The sequence below is a fragment of the Nannospalax galili genome, unplaced genomic scaffold, assembly GCF_000622305.1.
Source record: "Nannospalax galili isolate Female #2095 unplaced genomic scaffold, S.galili_v1.0 scaffold433, whole genome shotgun sequence".
Classification (NCBI taxonomy): domain Eukaryota; kingdom Metazoa; phylum Chordata; class Mammalia; order Rodentia; family Spalacidae; genus Nannospalax; species Nannospalax galili.
Window position 1 is genome coordinate 10,123,838 of NW_008338715.1, and position 18,732 is coordinate 10,142,569.

The 18,732-nt window shown below is 38.0% G+C and overlaps 1 protein-coding gene across 2 annotated transcripts in view; it reads right to left on the reverse strand.

Moving 5' to 3' along the window:
• Positions 1–18,732, reverse strand: part of Cep135 (centrosomal protein 135) — a 75,531-nt gene that overhangs the window by 16,230 nt on the left and 40,569 nt on the right. For both annotated transcript variants that reach the window (XM_008833342.3, XM_029563603.1), the window contains 8 exons: positions 15,401–15,478; positions 9,829–9,980; positions 4,940–5,055; positions 4,713–4,867; positions 4,260–4,315; positions 2,921–3,089; positions 961–1,071; positions 506–691 (listed from right to left, as the gene is read on the reverse strand). In XM_008833342.3, the coding sequence (XP_008831564.1) occupies positions 506–691; positions 961–1,071; positions 2,921–3,089; positions 4,260–4,315; positions 4,713–4,867; positions 4,940–5,055; positions 9,829–9,980; positions 15,401–15,478 (1,023 nt within the window). The remainder of the gene's footprint in view (positions 1–505; positions 692–960; positions 1,072–2,920; positions 3,090–4,259; positions 4,316–4,712; positions 4,868–4,939; positions 5,056–9,828; positions 9,981–15,400; positions 15,479–18,732) is intronic.

Consider the following 18,732-nt stretch of genomic DNA (forward strand, 5'->3'; position numbering starts at 1 on the left):
ACTCTGGTCCACTGGAAGAATACAAAGTGCTCTTAACCGCTGAGCCATCTCTCTAGCCTTTTGTTAGGTATTTTCTCACAGCAACCATGGAAAGTAATTAGCATACTACATTAAATAGCAACATGATTCTCAGTAGCCAAAATGTGGAAATAAGCCAAATGTTCATCAAAAGATGAATAGACAACATTTTAATAAATTATTATTTAGTCTTAGAAAGAATGAAACATGCTTCGAGATGGATAAATTTTGAGGTTAAGTAAATCCTAAGGCTAAGTGCAGAAAGCCAGTCAGTCACAAAAATACAAATCTAGTATGATTCCATTTGTATTACAGAAAGCAGAAGGAGGGCTGCCAGGGGCTGGGGACAGGGAAGAGCAGTGGATTAGTGTTTAATGTGTATGACATGAATTGAGCTCGCCAATGCTTATAATCTTACTTCAATAAAGTATCTTTGAATGTCTTGTTTTACTAAATCATGTCTCTACTGGACAAATGGATGCACTACCTCCTGGATTTCTTTTTCCAGTAGTTCCACTCTTTCTCGAAGGTATCTTCTCTCTGTGTCAATGGAAAGAAGCTCTAGTCGAACTGAGCTGCTTTCTCCCTCAGCTTGGTGGGCTTTGACCTCCCAGTCTTCAGCGCGGTTATGAAGCATCTGAAATCGATCTAATAAATTCTGGTTTTCTTTCTCCTGGTTTAAGAACAATTAAATGATTTCAAAGTCAGTTTACCCTCACCAGAACATCTATGTCATAAACACATACACACAATGGGAATTTTGTTTGAATTTAGGAAGCATCAGATATCTATGCAGGTACTATACTGAGATCTACAGGGAAATATAAAATTAAAAGGTAAGATCCCTACTCACAAATATTTAATATCTAATACTGGAGACAGAATCGAAAACACCATGAAGTTTTTTTTAAGTCAGTCTTAAAGCTAAGCACTGTTTTTTACCTTAGCAGCCATTAAGCTCTCCCATCGCGACACCTCAGTTATGTAATTATGAACTCGACTCTTCATTTCTTCTTTCTCCTGCACTGCTGCTTCTAATTCCAACGAGATTTCCTGTAAATCAGCAATTGAAGACAAGACTAAAGTGAAGTTCTAGTCATATGCAGATAGCTCTTTTGGAATTGGAGAGAGAATAAGAAAAAGGGAAAACGTCTAATGTGTAATTTTTACATATTTTTCCTGACTGATCTTGACATGTGTATGTGTGTGTGTTATGTCCACGTGTGTGCAGGTGTGCATGACAATATGCAAACATGTAGAAACTAAAGGAGAACATCAGGTGTTGTTCTCTATCTCTCCACCTTATTCCCTTGAGACAGGGTCTTTAGCTGAAATTGAAGCTTCCTATTTCAGCTAGGATGGCTGACCAGCACGCTCCTGGGATCCCCTTGACCCCCCGACCCCCCAACAGTGAGGCACATGCAGTTGTGCCCAGTGTTTATGTGGCTGCTGGGGGGTTGAACTTAGGTCTTCTTGCTTACACAGCAAGTGTTCTTATACACTGAGCCTCTTCCCTGTCTTGATCTTGGCTTTTTAATAACCGTTTCCACACAACTCCCACAACAGTTCTGGCTATGTATCTGACTTTACACTAAGGGCCAGTTATGATCAGAAGTTAATATTTAAAAAAAAAAATTGGGGGCTGGGGAGATGGCTCAGTGGTTAAGAACACTGGCTGTTCTTGCAAAGGACCAGGGTTTGGTTCCCAGCACCCACATAGTGGCTAACAACCATCCTTAACTCCAGTTCCAGGTTATCCAGCAGCCTCTGTTGGCCTCCACAGGCACTGCACACATGTGGTGCACATGCATGCAGGCAAAACACTCATACGCAAAAAATTAAAATAAAACCTTTTTAAATTCACCTATCTATAATATGGGGTTGGGTTTTTTTTTTTTTCTTTGGTCTTTTTGAGACAGGGTCTTCCTGTAGCTGCCTGAAACTCACTATTTAGACCAGGCTGGCCTCAAACTCACAGAGATCTCCCTGCCTCTGCCTCCCAAGGGCTTGGATTAAAGGCGTGTACCACCACGCTCAGCTCATTACAATATGTTTTATTGCCTGCATGTAGGTAAGTGCCCCCATGGAGGCCAGAAGAGACTGTCAGATATCCTGGGACTGGAGTTATGGACAGCTGTTAGCTGCCATGTGGGTGCTGGGAATTGAACCTGGGTCTGGGTCTTCTGCAAGAACAACCAGTGTTATTAACCACTGAGCCATCTCTCCAGCCCCTCAAAAGTAGTTTTTTAAGCATAAAAATCATTGGTCTTCAGAGTATAATCCTGTAATAAACCAGTACAAACAGAAACTACTACCTTTCAAAATCTGCCATTTAAAATATTCATTAATTAGTTTACAGATATATCTCTAACCCAGTGGAAATAAGCACAAATTATTAAAATCTCCCATGAGTCTTAAAACATAGGCATGTTGCTCCAAGAGTGATGCTGACATCCTCACTCAACAGTGTGACAATAACTTCTGCCACAAAGAAGTCAATGCTCCCTAGCAACCGAAACCAAAATGCTATCAGGTATGGTGGTACCTACCCAGTATCCTAGCATTTGAGAGGTTGAGGGGTAGGATCAAGGCCAGCACTGGCTACATAGTGCGTTCAAGGCCAGCCTGGGCTATATGTAACCCTGTCATCCCCCATGCCCTCCCAAAAGCTACGAAAAAAGCACAACCTCCAAATGGTGAAGAGACTGCAGCTGCACCCATTAGACAGCTAGTGAGAGCTGCATTCTAGGTATTCTCTTTAGAACTCTGACACACACTATTCTCCTTAGGGACTTATGATGCTTAGATTTACACCAATACATTTTAGAAGGAAATATTTATAACTTTAATACTTAGCAAACAGCAAATATGTACTATGATAACTTTATGCACTTTTTCATACCTGGTTTTCCCTTGCCACTGTAGCCAGATCATCTTGTAACCTTCTGTTCTCCTTAAAAGAGATCTCTCTAGATTTTCCAACTTCCTCAAGTTCTTTGTGAGCTGCATCCAGTTGGCGCTGGAGGCTGCTTATCTCTCGATCTCGATTAGTCAATGTTTCCTTTAGCTGGCTGTTAAAGAAGTGATGTGGTAACAATAAAGAAAGCTTTATGAAAAACTAGCCCACTTAAAAGAAAACTAGAGTAGTCAGAATTAAATGCATGAATATAAGGAATTATAACTGCTACCTTAGACACTGATTAAATGTATCAGATATTAGCTTTATATCAGTCATTATATAAAAATAAAGCCTTAAAAATATATTATTCAGGGGCTGGAGATATGGCTCAGAGGTTAAGAGGACTGGCTGCTCTTGCAGAGGACCCAGGTTTGATTCCCCAGCACCTATATGGCAGCTAACAACTGTCTGTAACTCCAATTCCAGGGAATCTGATGCCCTCTTCTGACCTCTGTGGGTAATGCATGACATGGGTGCACTTACATACATGCAGGCAATACACTCATACGTGTAAAATAAAAATAATAAACAAATGTTAAAAATGTGTATATCATTCCAAAAGTCAAGTAAACAGAAAAATTTCAAGTGTTAAGAACAAAATGTAATAGATTCAACTGGTAAATCTTTACTGTTTATAGTTTCACTACTATATAAAAATGCAAAAGCATATAAAATAATTAGTGACTTTTGTCTTTAGGTGGCTTAAATCTTTCTGTACGTGACCAGACACAAAATATAAAAGAAATATAAAAGTTTTAAGAGAATATTTTACTTTTTATTTCATGTGTATGAGTGTTTTCTCTGAATGTATGTAAGTGCACCTGTGTTGCACAATGCCTGTCAAAACTAGAAGAGGGCATTTGGTCCCCTGGAACTGGAGTTAAGAATGGTTGTTAGCTGCCACGTGGGTGCTGGGAAGTGAACCTAGGTCTTCTGAAAGAGCAGCCAGTGCCCTTAACCACTGAGTCATCTCTCTAGTCCCCAAATACTGTAAGTTTTAATGAGTAGGACCCTGAACAGGGTAACTACAGTAAAAATAAAGAATAAGCAAAAATACAAAAGCATAGCTACTAAGACATAAGTGTTCAGATGTAGATGACAGAGGAAGTTAAAACGTTAACCAGGGTAACATTTATTAAGCGGGAGAATGAGAAAACAATGCTGCCACTGGAAAAATTAGGAAATTGACAGTAGAAATTTCTCCTATTGCTGGAATTCTACTAAGCAGATAAAGCCTTAATCACTGAAAATTTCTCAAAAAGCCATTTCATTAATTACTTACTTTAAAGATAATTCATACTCTGAGACCGTGACCTTCATCTGAGCAATAGCTTTTTCCTACAGAAATATAAAAGATTCTAAGCCATTCATACTGAACCAGTTAGTTGAATTTGTATGCTCTACCACATTTGGATAGTTAAGTAGATAAATATACAGTTCAAGTATATAAATTATACATAAAAGAAAATCCCAAGTAAGCATATTTCTATGACCATTTTGTATGTCACATATTGGCATGTTTCTACCCACCCTAAGAACTGAAATCACGTCTTTAATGTTTGCTTTCATGAGTGCTGATAAAATCACATTCTAAAGATTCAAATTACATATCAGAAGATAGAGCCTTATATCTCAGGAATGTATTCATAGTTTATAAGAACTGAATATTTAAAGCAGAGAATAAAATAGTCCTTTCTAATCAGATGCTAGAAAACACTGTTTAACAAATACATACTTTATTAGCTAGGCTTTCTTGCAAGTTTGCAATCTTTTCTGTCTTCTCATCTACCGTCTCCTGGAGAAAGTCCTTCTCTTTGTCAATGACAGCAATGGTCTTTTTCATTGCATGAGCGGCTTCATTCTGTGACATCATATTAAGTTTTAGTTTATCTGAAAGGAGAGAAAAGTTTGTCAGACAGAGTTAAGTTAGGGTTAGCAAAAGCAACATTTAAAAGCACTCACCTATGCTTTCCTCCAATATTTTAATTTGTTCTTGGGCTGACTCAAGTTCATCTCTTTTTACTGAAAGCTGGTGCTGACAGTCATCCAGTGACCGCTGGAGCTGGTCATTTACTGTCCTAGAGAATCAGCGGACAAAAACAAACGCATTCTTTATCTCTCATACAATTTTTTTTTTAAATGAGAGGTCTTAAAAATATTTTGATTTCCTATTTAAGTTTCTTTTATTTCTTATTATAAATCTCTTCCAGTATAATCAATGGCATTATATTATATAATATTATTGTTGCTGTCCACCATTCTTCTCCAAAATGTTTCCATCTTTCTAAAAATAATATAGTATAAAAATCAAATTAATTACATACTCTCTTCCAGAGGGTTCTTGGTAGTTTTAAAGTTCTCCTCAATTTCCTAGTATCAACCCCCCTTCCTTCAAAATCTATTTCCAAAAAAGGAAGCAAATACAAAGTCTTGTTCTTACAGTGTGGCCCAGTACTTCAGAACCCATAAATCCCGGCCATTCTGACCATATGAACTTGAGAATTTGCTTCTTATTTTGATATTTTGTGGGTGGGCAGGCAATTGGCGGTCACAGTAAGTAGAAGAGGCAGGCATCTCTCAAAGAGCAATGGATTTAGGACTAAAGGCTGCTTTCACAGAACTAGGGAAAGGATGCATGAAATGCTTACACAGTTAATGATAATGACAAACTGAGAGGAGTCTGTTACTGGTCAGTAAGATTACTTCTCAGATTTAATGTCCCTGGAAGCTATAACAGCAAGATTTGCTCTCACAGACCTAGGCTTCAGAAGGCTTTTAGCTTTGACCTTCATGATAGAATATATCATAAGGACACCACAACGGTTCCTTGATTCATAGTAAATGTTTCAAGTTCTAACATGGAGCTCCATTTAAAAGAAGTAGGTTTGGAAATTTAGTGGCCTATTAGAAGAAAAAGACACTGAGTCTTACTATAGACTTCTAAGAGTTCATGGTTACAGTCCACCACTGTCTGCGAACGAATACTAATGAACTTGGTACATCAGAAAAGGAAGAGGGATGGGAACAGATTCTCTTTTCGGCTCCTGTAAGAATGAAGATTTGTAGCGGGCAGCCCCAGTCTCCCTGGTCCTTTCAACTGCAGCTCAACAAACTCAGCCATCATCATCCAGGGCCCTTGTTCTTACTGCTAAGAAAAAAATGCTAGGAATGCTCAAAAGACAGTTTTTAGGCTTAAAATCATAGGAATCTAAGGGTCTTCTCTCCCTTATCAAAAATGATTTCTAATTCCCTAACAAATATTTCTCAAGGGAAACTAGTTGCAATTGGTTTTCTGAATACGTGTAAATAAATCCCAGTGAAATAATGAATACCTATTGGTATAATCAGAGCTCTAACTAGTTTGTGGGTCATTTCCAGGAAAATCAGCTCACGCATTTTTTTTCATTGTAGATAAGTATGTAACCCTCTTGGCTTTACCTCATGTGTTGAAGCCTAAGGCAGCGGAGTGCTGTAGTAGATGCCTATAGTTCTAGGATTCTAGAGGCAAAGGGGGAGGATCACTTTAGTACCAGAGGCCAAGCCTGGGCAACAGTAAGAATCCATAAAAAAAAGAAAAGCCAAAGTGAACAGAAAACAGTATGAAAATATTCAGATGTGTCATTGTTTAGAGTCTCAGAGCTAGAGGTTAGAAAGACTAAGGATGCATGCCATGGCATTGACTAAGAAAAATTAGCTGTCTAACTGGGCTGTAAACAATTTATCCTTGAGCAAGGGTTGACAAACCATGGTATAGTGCTTATTTTTTTAAGCTTTAAGTAATTTTCACATGTTTAAATAATTCAAAAAAATTTTCACAGAAAAATATTTTGATATGAAAATTAAATGGAATCCAAATTTCAGTGTCCATAAATAAAACTATATTGAAAGGAGGCACAGCCTTTCACTTACACACTGCCTAAAGCTACTTCTGAGTTTCAAAGGCAGGTTTTAAAGGTGTGACAGAACCTGTATGGTCCATATAGTCTAAAATACTGACAACTGAAAGCACTTGACAATCCTGGCTCCAGAGACTAGCTGGCATGTCAAGGAGTCACAGATATCATTCCTACACTGACAGACATTTCCTTATAATATTATGGAGTTTTGCTTGGGATATAAAATTTTAGACTTCATTAAATGCTGCCATTCAAGAGAGACAACAGTCATTAAAATTTTCAAAACTCAGATTTTTATCCCTTGTCCTCTGATATTGTATACCAAGAGACTAGACCATAGATATTTGTACAGTTAGAGGCTGTGCCTGATTCAGAAAAAGACACAGAAAACCCATTTGGAAGCAATGAAAAAAAAAAAAAGGCCTAACACAGGAAGGTAAAGAAGATGAGCTCCTGAGGATCTCAGAAAGGAAGATAATACCTCATCCACCTGAGAATCAGTTTCTTGGATTGAACTTGATGTGATTAATGGAGTAACAAGAAATCTATTAACTACACTGAAAATAGCACAAGTTTGGATCATGCACTTTTGCTTCTATAAAGGCTGGGCATTGTGATTTGTATTAGGTTTAGCTCTGAACTTATACCTGACAGCTTGAACTCAATTTTTAACCAATGTTTATTCATAGAATGTGATTAACACACACTATCCTCCAAGATAAGTCGTGTATGTGTGTGTGTGTGTGCACGCGCACACATGTATTCACACGTTTGGTGTAAAGCAAAGTTATAAGATTATGCAATATCCCAGGTTATGCAAGGCAGAGAGCACAATTCTCATAATCCCTCCTATTGCACAGTAGCTGAATGAGATGTAAGCGAGGGAAGAAGCAGAATGAACTCATAAGAGACAATGATATTGGTATCGAGAAAAACATCAAAGAATCTAAAAACAGACTAGGACATCCAAAAGAGGACAGTAAGAGCTCTCTTTCCAAAGTCTTCTATGAGGAAAAGAAAGTACAGGTATAGCCATGATTTGATGGAAAAGCAAAATGTATTAAATGCCAGCTTCAGTCAGACAGATCCAAAAGTACAAAGGGTAGATTAGTAATTCTTCAAACAAAAATACAACATTGTATCTGACTATATTTTAGAGCTGAAGACATGAACCAAAAGAGGGGCTGGCCCACTCAGCTCTCCTCCATTAGAGTACATGCAGACAGGAAGAGGAAGGGAGGGGAAGAAGAGATTCCCTTAGATTTTCTTAAAGCCTATTTTATAAAAACTGCAGTAAGGCAACCACGAGTAAAACTAAATAATGATGCCCCAAATGAGTCAGATAACCCTGTTCTTCGTCTTATATTCTTCTGCCATCTGATAACCAGAAAACCCTTGTGAACCTTTCCTTTAAGCCTTTCTTTTCCTAATTACTCCTGTGATTCTCACTTTGCTCTGTAGAGTGTCTTACACTGTTTGTGATCCCTGATTTCTGTGTATGGGATATGTGTCTTTTTTTTCCCCTCATCATTTCTTTTTGTCATTCTGAGTTGTAGGTGAATTTCTCAAACTAGCTTTCCACTTTACCCACTCACCTTTTACAGCAGCCAATCTACTGCTCAAAAATCCTTCAGTTTTAACTTGTCAATCTTTTTTTTTATTAATTATTTTTATTTTATGTGTCTGCGTAATACATATTGCCTGCATGTAGGTAAGTGCACCCGTGTTGTGCAATGCCCACGGAGGTCAGAAGAGGCTGTCAGATCCCCTGGGACTGGAGTTATAGACAGTTTTTAGCTGTCATGTGGGTGCTGGGATTTGAGCCTTAGTCTTCTGTAAGAACAACCAGTGTTCTTAACTGCTGGGCCATCTCTCCAGCCCCTTGTCAATCTTTTTAAAAAAATTATTTCTAAATTTTTAAAAAAGATTTAAAAAATTTTTTGAAACAGGGTCTTCCTATAGCCCCAGCTGGCCTAGAACTTTCTATGTAGACCAGGCTGGCCTCCATCTCACAGAGATCCGCCTGCCTCTGCCTACTGAGTGCTGGGATTAAAGGCGTGTGCCACTACACTCGGCTTTTTTCCTAACTCTTATAGTAACTATAATTTAGAAAGACTTCCTCCGACTCCTCAGGAATGCCTTTCTGCTGATATTCATTTATCTTTTTTCACTTATGACAATTATACAATTCAGATAAAAAAACATCACTTTTATTTGCTTGAGTTTTATGTGTTTGAAACTGATGAGTATCTAACAATCCAATATCCTAATATATGCATTATGAATTACTGTTATCTTTATTTTATCCCCATCTAAGTCATCATTTGGCTTTATGGGGAAATACTTTTGAATGTATCGTCTGTCCTCAAGGTTCACTGCTATGATCTCAGTCCTAACCCTTGCTCTCCACTGCTTATGGTTCACTGCTAAGACTTCAAGCCCTGCTCCCTATTTCTGCCAGAGTTAGCTTCCTAGAGGTCATCTACACACATGGCCCCACCTCTTGCTTAAAAGTCTGTTTCTAAATCACAAAGTATTGAAAATACAAAACATTCAGAATCTGCATCCCTTTAAAAGAGGTGAGAAAAAGAAGGGAAACGGCATAGTAGAAAAGATTCTACGGTTTTCAGTCCTGCTCTATGGAGTACAAACCATCCAAGGCATCTACAAAGTCGGACTTTTAAAGGAAGGTCAAAAACTTGCCTAGGATCAGGTTAAACAGAAAATTTCAAGAATACAGATACCCAAAATTGATTCCAGATATTTTCAGCAAATTAAAACACCTAAAAATTAGGCCCTGTGTTCACACTTATCAAAAGCTGCCAGGTAATTGTACCACGAGGTCAATGTGGGAAACTCCTACTCAAAGCTTCTGTCCAAATGCCACAGCTATGAACCTTGTCTACCAGAGGCCCGTCCCCAGAAGTGAAATAATGAAAGTTTCAGTAAACTTACCTAATAGAGTTCATTTCTGTTTTCTGATGAGATGAGTCACCAGCCATGTGGCTAAGTTTTTGAGCTTGGAGTTTTGATTTGTTTTCTAATGACTCTATTGTTTCTTTCATTATTAGTATTTTAGACTGCAATTCATATTTTTCACTTTCAAGCTATAATTTAAATTTTAAAAATTAATAGGCATATATGTTAATGTGCTAATTTTATATTTCATAGGCACTCTAATATTTCTAGAAGACAACCATGGAATAAATTAGATTTTAAAAACTTTGTGCCAGGCATGGTGGTGCACGCCTTTAGTCCCAGCACTTGGGAGGCAGAGGCAGGCAGATCTTTGTGAGTTCAAGGCCAGCCTGGTCTACATAGTGAGTTGAAGTCAGCTGAGACTACAGGGAGACCCTGACTCAAAAAGACAAAACCAAAAAAAAACCTTTGACTGTACTCTTAAGTTCTAGATGTCAGAATGAGCGTGTCCATTAGCCTCTCTTCACTAAGCCTAAAAAAAAGAAAATATGCAAGCAAAAAATAAAAAGAATAAATCTGTAATAGTAATGAAACAGAAAGGAAAACTATAAACAGAATTTTCAAAAAAGCAAAGGAATGCCTAAATCAACAAACAAAAAACAACCATGGTTCATTCACATTTCAGCACAAAACCAAAATAAATTAAAAAAAAAAAAAAAACAACAACAAAAAAACCCTCACTAATTAGATAGGGGGTTAAGCAAAAAACAGCTGAAAATACTTTAACCACAAAATGGTAGAGATTTAGGTAAGAAACAAAGTGAAATTTTTCCTGGAATGCATAAAAGGACCTGACTTGACGTAAAGATGGCCACACTCCTCTGCAAAGGGACATGATACTGCAAATGTGTTACAATTTCTCTAAATAATTATAAATTCAATGAAATTCCAATAAAATCCTAACTGAATCTCTTTTAAAGAATGGTACCTTAGATTTCATGCTAAAATTTATTTAGAAGAGTTTATTTAAAAAATATTGGGGGGAGAAAAAATGCAAATGAACTTGCCATAAGAGATATTGAAACAGGCTATAAAGTGATTGTAATTAAAACTGTGGGTTCCATGTAGAAATGGACAAGCAAACACACCCATCTTGCCCACACAAGCGTATATACAAAATAAAGACGAATTAAACAAAACGAACATCTATGTGTCTAAATGTGGCTTAAAAAGCATTACTTCACCCTGCATGGGCTGCATCCTCTACCTTCTGCCGTACACACCCACAACCCTGAATCTTGTGTTCCTCATTTCTTGCTTTTCTCTTTTGTTTCCCTATCCTTGAACTTCTGTGTTCAATGATGTTCCTGCCTCAGCCTCCCACATAGCTGGGTCTACAGGCATGCACCATGGCACCAATTCTATAGCATACCACATTAACATTACTTCCTGAACAATATACTGATTAGTTTTACTTGTTTCTGAACTTTATACAAGTGGAATCATGCTACGTGAGTTCTTTAGCAACTTGTTCTCTTGGTTTAACAAGAATTTTCAGCATTAATACATGTTGATGTTAGTAATTATCTTTCATATTTCTTCTCAGTAACACTTCATTGTATGAATTACAATCACATACTCATTAGAATAAATGTTCTAGGCTTTTGCCACTAACACTCCAGTAAAGCACAACAGCACAGACAATACAGAAACAAACACATGAGCAATCAGTATTCTCATTGAAACTCAATTTTCAGAGTAGAGAGTGCATTCAGTCTAAGGACCATAGTTTGCTGACCCCCCTATAGAGTATCTAGAAATTGAATTGTTGGCCCAGAAGCATGCAGTTGCTATATTATGTTATGTTTTGAGCATGAAATATCCCCCAGAGGCTTGATCTTAAAAAATTTATTTATTATTTTTTATTCTATGTGTTTGAGTGTATTGCCTGTATGTATGTAAGTGCATCTGTGTCGTGCAATGCCCATGGAAGAGGGCACTGGATCCCCTTGGAACTGGAGTTAAGGACAGCTGCTAACCACTATGTGGGTGCTGGGTACAAACCAGGATCCTCGGCAAGAGCAGATAGTGCTCTTACCCACTGAGCCATCTCTCCAGCCTGAAGATCTGGTCTTCAAATGAGCTGGTAGCATTATTTTGGGAGGTGATAGAAACTAGGAAATGAGGCCTAGGTAAAGCAGGGAGGTTGCTGGGGACAAAGCCTGAGAAGGATGTGTCCTGTCCCCTGCCTCTTCCTCTCATTTTATCTGTTTTCTGGCTTTACAATGTAAAAAGCTTTTCTTCACCACGCCTTACTTCAGAGCCAAGCAAAGGAGCCAGCTGAGCATGGATTCAACCTCTAAAACCATAAGCCCAAATAAACCTTTCTTTGTTTTGCTCAGTTACCTATCACAGTGATAAAAGGCTAACACAGAATATTGGTATATGGAAAGTGGGGTTGTTGTGATTACCTAGCCATATAGTTCAAAAGCCTTGAGAACTAGTCTGTGAGAAAGATTTGGAAGAGTCTGGAGAAGCAGGCTACCAAAAACCTAGACTGCTATAAACAGAGCTTACTGGGTAATCCTGGTGGGAGTTCAGAAGACCAGAATATTGTTAGAAATATGGACAGCTAAAAGCAAGGTTCATAAGGTTTCAGATGGTAACAAGTACTCTACTAGAAAGTGGACTAGAAGTCATGCATGCTACACTATGGCAAGAACTTTGCCTACATTTGATCCATGCCTTGAGATTTTGTGGCTATGCCCCAAACTTTTGAGTTAAAGGGTGATGGACTAATTAACATGAGGTAGGAAATTTTAAAGCAGTTGAGGATTTAGGCTGTGGCATGGTTATTTCTGGCTGCCTTTAGCCAGGTTTACAGTGCAAATCAGGAGCAAAAAGCAGAGCAGAGGGTTTGAAAAACTTGGAGTTTGGCCAGAAAAGAAGTGAAAGTAAAGTAGAGCCACAAAGGAGTAGCTGCTGAAGAAATTAGTCCCACTAAAAGGAAGCCACATCCTCTGTGCCAGAACAGGAGGGAAAGTCTTTAAAGATAGCTCAGAAACTGGCTAGGCCATACTCATTTTCCAGCTCAAAGGTGTTAAGGGTACATAAGGGGGTTGGAGAGATGGCTGAGGTTAAGAACACTGGTTGTTCTTGCAGGGGACCCAGGTTCAAGTCCCAGCACCCATACGGCAGCTAACAACCATCTGTAACTCCAGTCCCAGGGGATCAGATGCCCTCTTCTGGCCTCTGCATGCATTCCATGACATCGGTGCACTTATACATACATGAAGGCAAAGCACTCATACACATAAAATAAAAATAAATACAAATTTAAGAAAGGGTGCATAAGTATAAACTCTTGTGAAAGACTTGGCTTTGAGAAGAGAACAGAGGGGCTTTCCAGCTCATGCCTTGGGAACTATTTCCCAGTGTTCAGCCAGTCAGGCATTCAGAGGTTGCTGTAGCTATATTCCAAGCAGGCCTGGCTACTGGCCAGATTGGCAACAGACATTGGCATCTTCTATGTTAGTTTTGCATACATGGCAAAATCAAGAGTTAAGGGGTCATCAGAGGCTTCCACCCACCCAGATTTCCAAAGAGAGTATGGTAGTCCATACATGGTATGACAAAAGTAGGCCACATTGGCACCACCACCATCACCCCCAGGGGAAAAAAAAATGTGTTACACTGTGAGAGTGAAATTGAGATGTGATGGAAACTCAGGCATGCAGGCCATCTGCTGAGAAAAGCCACAGGCAAGGAGCAGAGCCTAGGGGAGAAGTCATATGGGCTGTGGCTGACAAAGAATATATGCGGGGCTGCATAAGCCCTTTGCAACTCATACCATGCCACTATGTGCACCAAATGCCAAAGTTACTGGACCCAACTAACAGCAGACTGAATTTCTCAAACTGTGAGCCAAAATTGCCTTGCTCAGGTTTTAGTCAGGTAAGTGAAAAGCTGACTAACCCTGTGCCAAATTATTCTTTAGAGAAATACCAATTTGCACTCCCAGAGCTACATACATTTGGTAATATTCATGGTTACAATTTCTTAATTTCTGAGGACTTGATGGATATAAAATAGTTTTGTAATTTCATTTCCTCTATTGCTGACATAGAACATGGTTTTTGCTTGTTTGTTTTGCAGTACTGGGGACTGAACCTAAGCTCCTGAATAAGCTATGCAAGTGCTCTATCACTGTGCTATATTTCAGTCCTTTTTACTTTTTAGGATAGGATCTCAATAGGTTGTTCAGGCTAGTCTTGAATTTATTCTGCAACCCAGGCAGGTCTTGAACTTATGATCCTCCTGCTTCAGTCTCGAGTAGCTGGCTGTAAATAATCTTAAAATGATTTCTGGGTATGGTATATTTGAGCTAGAAGCCAATTTCCTATTCTTTCTTATTTTATTTCGTTTTATTTCAAGTAGTCATTCATTAGGCTGGAGCGATGGCTCAGTGGTTAAAGAGCACTCTTCTACCAGAGGACCTGAGTTGGGGTCTTAGCACCCATATCAGGCAGCCCACAATTGCCTGGAACTCCAAATGCAAAGGATCTGATGCCCTCTTCCAGCCTCTCCAGGCACTACATTTATGTTCACAAACCCATTCAGAGACACACAGATACACATAATTTAAAAAATAACTAATAAAATAAATACTTAAAAATAATAAAATAATAAAATAAATCCTTTAATTTATTAAAAAACAATAATAAATTAAAACAACAAAAAAGTAGCCATTCATTTCTAGAAACAATTACAAAATAGTTGCTCTTTACACATTGATCTTTTTATATGCTAGTCTTCCTTTCATTTATGGGTTTGCTCTCTATTGTGGTTTTATCACTCTCTGTTCATCTTTATCTTAATTTTAAAATTTTGTAATCTGCAGATTTAGTCAATCATAGAAAATATATGCACCTACTTAGGTCTAGGATGGTTGCATCTGTACTGAACATACAGACGATTTTTTTGTCATTATTCCTTAAACAACAGTCTAACAACTACTCATACAATTATCTAAGGTACTGTAAGTAATCTAAATATGGTTTAAAGTTGGGGACATGCATAGATTATATGCAGTATTATGCTATTTTGTATAATGCACTTGAGAATCTTCAGATCTGGTATCTGTGGAGGTCCTAGAACCAATCTCCTGCAGATACTGGGGGCTACTGTAATGAGGAATGACAGCGGATTTCATTTCACTCTGTCCATATTATTTTTACAAGGCTAAAACCAAAATAATAATAATAATCATAGCTGACAGCTATTAAGTGCCTATAATATTCCAGCCATTCTAAGTTCTTTACATGTATTATTCATCCATTAGATTTTCACAAAAAAACCCTGAAATAATAGCACTACAGCCATTTTATAAATGAAAAAAAAAAAAACCTGAAGAAAAGAAAGGTCAAGTAACTTTTCTATAGATGGCTGGAGGCAGAGATGGATTTGAAACAAGTTATCAGCCTTCATAGTACAAACTCTTTTTGTTGCATATTATAATTTTTAAAAATAAACGGTATGCTCAGTACACTAAAAGCATAATTAACAGTCATTCATAATTCAATATGACTCAAATCCTTTGATAAATTACCTGATGATTAATGGATGTCAAATGCTCAATAGTTTTTTCTAATTCAGATTTTCCAAAAATATTCATTTCCTGGACATTCTGAAAAAGAATTTTATAGAAAATGTTCATTTGTATCAGATAATCATCAAAGTAAGTAGTATAAGTCTACAGCACTATATTTGTTGTTTTATAAAAATCTAGAATGTTTTATATAGAAAATCAGACATTTTTACAAACGCATGCTTTGGGTTAAAGTACAACAGATTTTCATCTTTTCCATTCCCTGCCTTCATGTGTAATGTAGAGGAGAAAAGGTATGAACTCATTTATAATGACTGAGATTAATCTGTTTTTAGCACAGGTATTATGCAAAGGGAAAACAACCTTACATTAAGTGACAAGTTCAGAAATGTGCATGAGGAGATGAGCAAGAGGAGATGTAAGGAAGACTCCTCACTTATTTTTGACAGTGCTGGGGATTGAACCTAGAACCTCATGCACACTAGGTAAGTGTTCTACTGCCAAACTGCATCCCAGATGTAAGGAAAACAGGGTACAAGGAAGAAAATACACAATCAGAAAGACTAGGCAACAGAACACCAAAGACCATGACTACAAAACAGAGACTAGTTTCAAGAATGGCCCTTATAGCAAACAACAGCAACACAAACAAAGGCTAGTTTTCTGTGTATACTACCTTCTCCAAGTCTCAACTGCTGCCAAGTAAAGGGAAGACTAGAAAACACTAACAGAGTTTTTCTAGTATAGATTCGAACTTATACTATTTATTTTTAAAAAATAGATCTGATATTTGGATCATACATTTGGTTAAAAGGCCACTGTTGCTTTTACTCATTTATTAAGTCATTCAAACAGTGCTAATATATGCTGTATACCAAGCACCAAGCAAGGTGTTAGGAACACAGCCTTGAGTAGAGCCTCTGACTTATACATAGCCTATTACAGAAAAGAGACCTAAAATGAGACGAAAATCCATGAAGGCAGGAGACTAGCAATTTAAGGTGATCCTTGGCTTCAGAGCAAGTTTAAGCCTGGGACACATGAGACCCTGTCTCAAATATAAACAAACATAGTGCTGGAAGGAGCTATGCAGGTTGCTGGGGGAGAAATGACATTAATAGTCTTAGCCACAGAATCCTGTATGCTACAATACTGAGAGGCAAGATATGCCCACTGGTGCAATAGTGGCAAGACTGTTATGGGATAACTAATCACTTTCTCACTGGATTTGAGGCCTGCTCCACAGGAGGGAATTTCATGCCTGGTATTGGAATCCTGGTCAATCCATGGCTGGGAGGGCATATAGGCCCTAGGTTAGAACCTGCTATTGTTCTAATGTTTTAAATGATCATGTTGTCAAATGTCTTCTAAATATTTATATTTGTACACATAGACCTGGGCTGCTCCCTCAATCACGGTCAGAAAAGATTCTTTTTTCAGTGAGCAACAGTCAACAGACACCTAACTGATCAACATGCCGAGAATAAGACTGAATGCTTAGCCCTAAATGGGACATCTATAGCAACACTCCCTTCCCCACCAAGGCTCAGGGAACATGGAAGAAGAGGAGGGGAAAAGAATATAAGAGCCAGAGGATGGGGAGGAGTGAGTGAAATGGTCTTTTGGCCATGGCATGGCTATCACACGCATGAACTCATAGCATCTCAGGTTGTCCGCACAAGATCAAGCCAGCCAAAATTCTAGCATAGATGGAATAGATGATCTCCAGGCCCCACCCTTTACTGAGGAGCTCTGTTTCAGGGAAAATCATTATTTTTGAGGGTGTGGTCACTAGTAGGATTCCCATGCCCCAGTGGATGGCCCCACACCCATGCACATATGGGCAGCACTAATTGGACTTAATGGGTTATTAAAAAACAAAACCAAAAAAAGACATAAAATTGGGAGGGAGGTTTTGGAGGGGAGTTGGAAAGGGGAGATAGGGAGCAGATATAATCATATTTCGTTGTATATATGTATGAAATTCTCAAGAGTAAAGTTAATAAACATAAATAAAACCCCTAAATACTATTCTAGGCAAGGAACTTTATTTTCATATATCAAAAGGTATCTAGAACCTAGTACTCATTGATTGATGTTTAACAAAGTTAAAGGATAAATAAAGTTATAGAAGGGCATTAAAAGGGGCGAATTTTTCAGTAGTCTGTGCAGAAGGCTGGAAGCAAGAAAAAGTGCCTTAAGCCAGGAACTTTGAGAAAAAATGGGGTGGAAAATAACAAAAGTGAGTATAGGGGAACGATGTTAGACCTTAAAGTAGGCAAAGGACAGTCACTAACATCCTTGTAAACAGGTAATGAACTTTAAACAGTAAATGATATAACCAGATTTATATCTTTGAAAGATGACTCTTAGAATTAATGTTAAATATATACTGAAGATGAGAAAAATTAAGCACAAGGGCCCTAATATAATAATGTCGATGAGAGAAAATAACCACAATAGGATGGGAGCAGAAGACAAGTAAACAGATTGAAAAGAAAGTGACATGAGCGTAGGAGGCAGACTCTTTGTAAATCATAGATGGGTGAGGTTGGGCAAGTTATTTAAATTCACTATAATTCAGAACTCTTGTCTGTAAGCAGTAACTATCAGAAAAGGCTTTTATGGAGATTTACTGCGATAGCTCATGTAAAAATGCACTTGGAACAGAACATTCCACATGGGAAAGGCTTAATATTATTCAAGGGGTAGCAGTGATAGCGTTGGCTAATAGTTGACAGATGAGTTTTCAAGCGAGTTTAGTAATAATGCCTGGTTGAAAACTGTGTGGACAGGAGGGTAACAGGAAATAAAGGCTGAAGGGTTCAGATGATTAGTTTTAAAAAAGGTCTGTTGTCAACTCACTAAAGCCTCCTCCTACAACCCAGAAGGATTCTGGTAATTTGAATGTAGGCTTTCCAAGTTTTTAGTACAAATACGTTTTTTTAAATTCTATTTTTATGTTTCTGGTCATTATAACAGATATGAAAATGGGTAAATGAGTAGCTCATGTTAAAAGCTACCATACTGCACAGAAGTTTTCTGTTTGGGAACTGTAACGGATTTAAAAAAAAAATTCTAGAAGGCAGTATTCCAAAATCATTCTTAAATTTTTAAATCATTTTTGTTTTATGTGTATGAGTGTATTGCCTGCATGTAAGTGCACCCCATGCAAGGCCTGTGGAGGGCACAAGAGGTGTCAGATCCCCTGGTACTAGAGTTACAGACGGTTGTTAGCTGCCATGTGGGTGTTGGAATTCAAACCAGGGTTTTCTGAGCCATTTCTCCACCCCCCCACCCCCCACCCCCCACTTTTTTTTTCTTTTTTTTTT